The 8,691-nt window shown below is 35.6% G+C and overlaps 1 protein-coding gene and 1 long non-coding RNA gene across 2 annotated transcripts; one reads left to right on the forward strand and one right to left on the reverse strand.

Annotated features, from left to right (window-relative positions):
- Positions 1–363: 363 nt before the first annotated feature.
- On the reverse strand, positions 364–4,631 carry LOC126863366 (la-related protein 6). The gene is made up of 4 exons (XM_050613454.1): positions 4,021–4,631; positions 3,151–3,942; positions 2,653–2,977; positions 364–1,925 (listed from the first exon to the last, which is right to left on the reverse strand). Exons 2-4 carry the CDS (start codon positions 3,910–3,912, stop codon positions 1,369–1,371), a joined length of 1,644 nt encoding a protein of 547 aa, XP_050469411.1. The 5' UTR covers positions 3,913–3,942; positions 4,021–4,631; the 3' UTR covers positions 364–1,368.
- On the forward strand, positions 1,828–8,048 carry LOC126863491 (uncharacterized). Its single transcript, XR_007688874.1, has 2 exons — positions 1,828–1,946; positions 5,434–8,048. It is a non-coding gene; the product is annotated as an uncharacterized LOC126863491 (long non-coding RNA).
- Positions 8,049–8,691: the final 643 nt, after the last annotated feature.

An 8,691-nucleotide genomic window follows, 5' to 3' on the forward strand; every position in this document is an offset into this window, starting at 1 on the left:
ATGTCTAATTTAAAAAAAATTAATATTTTGCACATAACAAATCAAATTATTCGAAAATATATGATTTAAAACAATATAAATTAAAATATACAATATGCGTATACTTGTAGTATATATATATTTGAAAATAGTTAAATTATTTAATTTTTTAAAATCCAATATAAATTAAGAATAATTATATAGAAAGATCCTCGTTTTATTGTAAAAAGTTTTAATTATTCCGTTACTAATTTGTATTTATATGATATTGTATATACATATATATGATGTTATATGCACGATACTTACCAAAATTTGGTTCCAAACTAATATTTAAAAAATAACGTTTTAAATCATTTTTTAAATATATAAGAATGTCTAAAATTAAGAACAAATAAAATAATTATTAATTTATTTATAGATTCAATACGAGTATGATATAGAGTGATCGAAATCTGATACAAAACTGGTACAACTGAAAAATTGTTGTACCAATATATTTGTTCTAGAATGTTTACATAATTAACATTTATCATGAATATTCTTATAATACTTTTAAATAATCAGATTCAGATGCATTGCTGATTGAGTATCACGAACAGTATAAGAACGCGTCTGTCTAACACAGGTATATTCTACTTACTCGCGGGTTCGAAGTCTGTACATTATTCGTCAATATCACAGAACCTCAGATCGAACATTTTTATGTAAGGCTTCATACAACTTTCACGTACCCTTACAGTAAAATCGACGCTTATCACAAATAACATTATTGTTGTAATACTATTATTTACATATTTTCTAGACACAGACCTCTTATCAATAATATAATATGTAATCCAGACAAATAGAGTTCACATAAATATCTTTAAACATACTCATTTTCGGCGGTTATAGGCAGCCTTTATAAGAGTTCGAAATCATTTCGTAAGATGGAATGGAATTATGAATTTCAAAGAGGGCATTAAATCTGTCATACATATATAAGACGTAGATCGTTTTAAATGACAATTTTTGTTAAAACTCTCTAATGCTATATCAAAAACAATACATATATGAAAAATATGCAATCCGTCTATAAATGCAAATAACGTCATCCAGTAATATATATACAACTAACAAAATACATTAAACCATGGTAAATACACTTGTACATTAACCAACGTATTTGTACATCATCAATTACTTTACTTAATTTCAAGTAAACGACTGATTGTACTCCAGAGATCTCCTGTATAAAAGTCGTTAAAAAACATATACGTGTATGTAAATATATCTCTTGTTTAATCTATTGAAAAACACAGAGCTGGTCATTCAAAAAAAGAGCAAGAAACAACGAATATATGTAACGGTCTATCTACGATAGAAATTCTCGAGAGTAATTGACGTCTAACAGGTGGGTTCCATTGGCGGTGGCATGGTGTTCATTTTGGGTGGTCGGCCAAATCCACGTGTTCCATCTGGTCCAGACGGCATTCTCGTCACATTCTCTGGAAGATGTGTCAACGCAATACCACTGTTGCTTCTGGGCCGACAATAGCTACCCTGCTCAGAACCGGAAGAGCATAGAGACAGCCTCCTGGAACCTGCGTCAAAGGCTGAATCTCGGCTGCAGGCGGACAACCTTCTCAAAAATGGCCCGTAATCCGCGGACCCGCGGCGACTAGAATGATAACAAACACCACTGCACTCGGAGCCGGAACTCGAACAACAAGAGAAACGCCGATTCTCTTGATAATAGTAACTCGGCGGGAAAACTGGGTGACAGTAACCGGTCTCAGAACCGGAAGAGCAAGCAGAGTAACGTCTGCCGAAACTTCCGGTTTCGGAACCGGAGCCTGAACCGGAACAGGAAGACAAGCGACGCAAAATGAATCCGTTCTCTGAACCAGAGACAGAACAAGCGGACAACCGACGAGATAACCATGCATCCGGTGATGGGGGTCCTGCAACAATAGCGTTATAGGGTGAGTTTTAGAAGATACAGGGGAAGAGAATAATTTTTTTTAACCCTTAAGCAGTGAAACTGTTTGATGACCGAATATATATGATATTAAAAAAATTATGCAAAATATAGACAATCTCAAATAATAATCGATAAGCGATAGGACAGCAGGACTGTAAATTCGTTCATCAAATATTAAAATATTTTACTTTTGCTTAACTCTTACCTGACTTGCAGCAAAGTGTTAAGATATGTAGGATTCGAGTTACTTAGCTCAGAAATATAACAATAAGGGTTTGATTTATTTTACATTGACTTCTGTTAATAAGCGAAAAGTAATGAATGAATTACTGCACTGTATACAGTTAGCACGATACTTCGAATAATATATTTTTTATATGGAAGAAATTTGAAGGAATGCACTGGAACATTTTGCTAATGATGCAGATAGCTGATGCAGGAATTTGATGAATCATTTTCTGTGCTTAAAACTAAGTAACTGTTCGTGATCAGTTTCTTATTAATAAATTTGGATACAATTAATATTTTTCCTTCGTAATTGTGTAATGCTTTAAGAACAAAAAGGATATATCTATAAAGTTATCTTCCTCTCTTTAGAATATCGTAAGATATGAGTAATGTGTATTAGGTATAAGAATTCAAATTATGAGAGCCTCGAAAACTTCTACATCGCAAGAAACAGCATAGCAAATAAGTAATTTTCAAACCTTGGAACGGATGGCCCGGATAAGCGTGATACATTGGGTAACCATGAATGGGTTTCTTATGTCTGGCTCTTCCATCTTCTGTCTCGGATCCGCTGGCGCAACTCGAGGAGTTGTAAGCTTCCTCTTTGGTCAATCTTGTCAGGGCACTTTTCTTTGCTGGTTGTTGTTTCCTCTTCTTGTCGCTGGATTGTTGCAGCTCAAACACCTTGGCATCGCCCAAGGTCATTTGTAAGGCGGTACGAGCGGACGCTGAATCCGTGAACTCGACCATGGCGCACTCCTCGCTCGATGCCAATTCTGGCCTTTTGGCGATTGCTTGTCGCACCTGATAATTGATAGATTATTAAGCGATTGCTCCTATTAATTACGATTATCAAAGATTGTCTTTTCAAAAAAACGAATTTTATAAGTTTCTATCTCAATCATATTTTCTTCTTTCCCACTCTTTAAATCAACGTACCAACAATTAGGAGCGCGAAAGATAAAAAAAGATGTTACCTCAGCTGGTGCTGGATGCCCAGGTCGAAGTACTCTAATGAGAGCGATCTCTCCACACGGCCTGAAGATTTCAGCCACAGATTCGACCGACAACTTCTCTACCGGGAGTCTCGCGGCTAATATCGTCCTCGATGGGGTGGTTTGATCGAAAGGTGGCAAAGGATCGACTCTTCGTAGCTTGGTACCCTGTGGATTTACTTGAAGTTTCTTTGATTTTGCCAAAGCAGCTCCAACGACCCGCCAATCTCTGCTTAGATGTTTTACTCGTTTGAAACTCGAGATAAGCTTCAGAGATACGTATCCTTCCTTGTTCCTTTTCACGTGTTTCAGGAGAAAAGCATCCTTCACGATGTTTTCGTCCGAGAAGTAAAATTCCACTTGCGCGCATATCTTCTCGGCCAATTCGTCGCTTGGTGGAACAAAATCGTCTTGAGTGGTTGTACTTACTTCGGTCGATGTTGGCTGTTTCTGATCCTTTGGATCTCTAACGACATTTTCTTCCAAAGAATCTGCTCCCGAATCTGGATCGCAATTCTTCTGTTGCTCCATCGCATCGTTCACTTTTTTCTCATTGTCAGAACTTCCACTGTCTGATAAGTCGGCCTCTTCTCCTTTGGAGCCTCTTCGATCGAATGAAAGGCTCACGTCGCTGTCTACAGAGGAGATGCTTTCCCTCGTGTCGGATTTTTTCATCGGTGGTGGAGAAAACATCAAGTTGCCCACTTGATCCCTCGACTCTTGCTGAACATCCACCTCTTCCATGTTTGCGTTTCGACCCTCGACGATGAATCCCTGGATATCCAAGAGTCCAGTTGATTATATATACTGTATATTTGTCGAGTTAATCCATTAGAGAAACTGAATTACAACCTGTCCTTCGGAGAATATCTTCGGTATCTCGATATCTCGTATTTCGATAACCGATCCTTCCAACAGTCAAACGAACATCACGCGTTTCATATTAGAGATAGAAATTCGTCGAATTTCGTTGATAGCTCGTTTCTTACGATCGATCACACTCGAAGATAGTTGAAACGGAGACGACCAAGTCAGATCGAAGAATCGAATATGTTCACGATCAATTTGCTTCCGAAGAAATTATATTTTCATGACTCGAAACTCGAGACGTTGATGTTTGCCTCGAAGAAAAATTCGTCTGGCCAATGGCGGTGATCTCTTCCTTCCTGTCACGTTCGCCGATACCAAATTGAACCTGCGAAGACAGACCAGCGGGTCTATTAAACGAATCGATGGCACACTGACGATTCTTGGAGAGGGAAAGTATGGAGGACAAACGATTCTAAAGGAGGGGAGAGACTATGATAGCGTTAAAGGGACGATTACAAAAAGGGGGAGAAAATAGACTAAAAGAGACGATTTTCCCGCTCTCGTTGGGAACGCGTGCTCGTTCGCCTCGGAAGGGGAGGAAAGTGGGGGACTTGCGCGATTCGTGACAGTTCGGGGAAGAGTGGCCTTCCCGAAGGCGCGTCCACCTCTTTAAATACTTTCGCCCACAGGTCGCGCATGCGTGAATATTTGTCTCGCGACAAACCTACCCTGAGGTCGTGACCTTCCTAAATACCGGTCAAGAGTGAGGCTCCGGGAAGATAGAAATTACTTGGCGAAACCTTGGAAAAATAAAAATATAGACACCAGAAGGGTTGATGAGCGAGTTTGCCTGTTCTTTTATATACATGTTTATTTTAATCGAATCATTTACAAAATGTAAATACTTTTATATTCAGTCAGGACTTTTTGCTCGAGAAAAAGTCAGTTGCGACTTTTCATTCAAGGTTGTAACGTTCCGCACAGAGGAGAAATGAGCAACGTATAAAAAATTATTATCCTTTATTCAAGGCCTGTAATACTTTGCACGTGTAATATAACATGTAAGAGTTACGTCAAACATTGTTTTCAATCTTGTCTCTAACACGTTTCTGTAAAAGTATGATAGATAGCAAAACGAAATTTCCAAGTTGAAGATATCATTAAAAATTGACCTAAAATCTCGCGCTGCTCCAAAGCATCGAAACAGATAACATTGATATTACATTTGATCGTAAAAGCAAACTAAAGGTTTGATAGTAAGAGAACCTGGTTAGAGAAATGGTAAACGAACGGATCCAATTAGTCGGTCAAATTATTAGCAACCAAATACGTTAAATTAACAGTGTTACTGTTAATTACTTACCGTAAAAAGCACAGTTCCAATATCTTACACGTAAAAGTAAATATTGACACCGATGAGTAAGAAAGATTTCCATTCAAAATCGTTACTTTCAGTGGGCTGCGTTTGGGAAAAACGTAAAACTAGAAGAGCGACGCGAACTCCTCGACTACTTGGACCTTGTCTGCGTCTGTCGCGGAAGCCGGGATGTCGAGACGACTGCTACAGGAAGGAAGGACTTCTTTATGGTGGTGGTGAACCTCGGTAACCTCGAAGAGACCCGGCGGGCTTATTCACAAACGCTTCGCATTGCATCCGGACGCTGCCAGCATAATAAGATATAGGTCAAGTGCGGCTGGTACCATGTATGGCTATACCTGTGGCGAGGAAGGACAAAGATATACGTAGGTTATCGTTGTCGAATCGAAAGGGTTCATTCTATATCTTCGTCTTACCGCCTCTTTGTCTATTTCAGTATACCACCTGTCGTATATAAAACTTCTTAATCTCGCTTAAGATTAATACCTACGCACAGAAAAACTCAATTAAATTTATTAGCGTATCATATCTAAACTGTGGATTTCTATGCGAATTCGCATTTTTACCGATATTAATAAAAAAAGTTCGATTTGAATGAAAGCATGCCTGTAAATGTTGTAAAATAGAATGTATCGAACACGCACAAACTTTAACACTCATAAGGAAATCGTTTCATTTTATTAGCTTAATTCTCTATTTTAAACGACAATTTAAGGATAATTTAGTATGATAATTTAATATTTAGTATTTGATGTCTAACATTTGAGGAAATCTTCCAATGTATTTGATTCTGTGGTAAATTTATTTTACACAAATATGAGTCTGTTAATGGTTCTTGTGTCGATGTTTAACAAGACCAGAGGTGTAAAACGATTGATTTTAAAATTATGAAAAATGTAATTAAGGGATAATTACACAGAAAATATTATCATATCAATAATTTATCGTAGTAGGATTCAGCGTATTATTAAGACATTTATTGTCTATCTAAAATTATATGTATCAAGGTTACATTTATAACAATGAAAACATACAAAAATAAATTTATTTCATGACAATTTATACGTATCTGTAGTAATAGTCAAATTGATGCCGATGAATCACCGGAATCTAATTAATAGTTCGAGTCAGTTATGAATACATACATATGTAATCGCAGCAATCATGTAACTTTTTTTATACCTACTGTGGCTCATAATTATATTATAATCTAGAATCATAATTGCTATGATAAATTTCTGTAACAACAAAATAATTACGCAATTACGATAAAATATAGAGCAAGTAATTCTTAAAACAAATTCTTTTAATCTTACGTTCGTTTTTTCAAGAAGCAAAAGGAACGGGCCGAGGATGTGAATACCATCGCGAAAAAAGAAATTGGATTAAGATTTACGTAAAAGTATTTAGAGCTACACTATATAACCCTCTTAGGTATGGCTTCGTATATTGCGTAAGTTGTCGGTCCGAACCTTTCAGAGTGTAGATTGTTCAAGCAGCGCTCATTCTTTCAGATCGTTGTTGGTTAGCTCATATACATATACACGATAATGATTACACGTTCGCTATCTTTTGTGAGATTATAAGACAAGTATAATTACGTGTTGTACAACCGTTTGTCACGTTCTATTAGCGATGATAATATTCTTTATTAGATTTTCAACTAATATTCATCTTGTTTGCTATTGCGTGTAATTTTTATGTAAAATTAAGTAATTTACTAATTGTTTCTAAGTCTTGATTTAGCACTGGCTTCTGTAAGTTCTCTATGATCTTCTATCAAAATTACATGCAGCTTTCCCATCGTATTATTAATGAAATTCTGAGATATTATTTTCAAACTTAATAAATTGTACAGTAATTCCTAATTATCCAATTAGAACATTGGAATTCTACGATCAATCTCATCCAAATTCACCGTATGAGCAGATGTATTTAGTATCCAATGCGTGCTTCGTGTATTCAACCCTGAGGGGATATTTCAAAAGAGAACCTTTTAAAAGACTAGTAACATAAGTAGAATGCAGAGACCCGGCGGGAACAATATCTTTAACGACCAAATATGCATATTACAGTGAAAATAGTACAGTGTTCTTATATATCGTCAGATTTCCCTCTACAAGCATACGCTGGTTCTTCCGTTGTACAAATACAATTATTATTTATGTTCTGATACTTATAAATGTTCAATCACCTATATATAAACATTTTTACATCATTAGGATACGATACATTAAAATAAGTACATTTTGTATCGATTTAAAAATGATCATAAAATTAATAGATGTAATTTTACATACTCCGTGCATTGAAATTGATAATTAATCTCTGAAACTTGGTTATTACTCATTCTATATAATGATAGATGAAAGTAAAACGATATTTCCTGGCTGTTTCGATCAATCGTACCTGGAAATATTCGCCCAGGGATATTCGTCAAACGTTCTATCGCCTAAGGCCACTATAGAGAATGAATGGCATGAATAATAATAGCCTTAAAGTATTATGTCATATATTATTATATGAAATAACTTCACGTAACAATATTATTACTTGTTACTCTAAAAATAAATTATCATTGTTGGTAAGATACAACCACGTTACAGGAATATAATATATATCGGTACACTTCAAAATGTAAACGAAAACAACAAATAGGAACTATGTACAAAATAAAATTGCTAAAATCTCAGTTACCTGTTATTCAATATTATAAGGAATTGATTGATTATAAGGAAGGGACATAATATATGTATAAATCATATTTTTATCTTTTTGTCATAGGAAAGCAATTTAAAAATAGTAAAGAAAGTCTACATGCATATTTGATATAGAATACCAACTTCAAAATAAATAAAGCAGTCTCTGTTTGGTTTTTTCCACTAAACGTAGTTTTCCTGTCCTCTTGAACATTACACAAATATCGATCGTTTATCGATCGTATCGAAAATTGCGAATTTATTAGCTAGGAACTTTTTATTTTTCCCAATTCCGCATATTGTCGCCCTCTTCGAACGTCAACGAACGTCATTAAAATAAAAAATCTTGAAAGTAATGTTTAATTCTAAAATATATCGTTTACAAAATAATTATTTAATAAATAAATAACGAATACAGAATATAGAATAAAAAATCTGAACGAGAACAAGAATTTTGCCCGTCACTATCTAATGAATTTTTCGATTACCATGACAACGTTCCTTTTACAATTGTCAGCGAATGTCGCGTTGCAGATTAATTGTCTGTAATTATTTTGTTGTTTCGAGAGAAACCAGGACGCGAACATTTATAATCGCCGACCTACTGAAGCCTGGAGGAAGGATCTTAGATACGAG

This window comes from Bombus huntii, chromosome 1 (assembly GCF_024542735.1).
Source record: "Bombus huntii isolate Logan2020A chromosome 1, iyBomHunt1.1, whole genome shotgun sequence".
In the NCBI taxonomy this organism is placed as follows: domain Eukaryota; kingdom Metazoa; phylum Arthropoda; class Insecta; order Hymenoptera; family Apidae; genus Bombus; species Bombus huntii.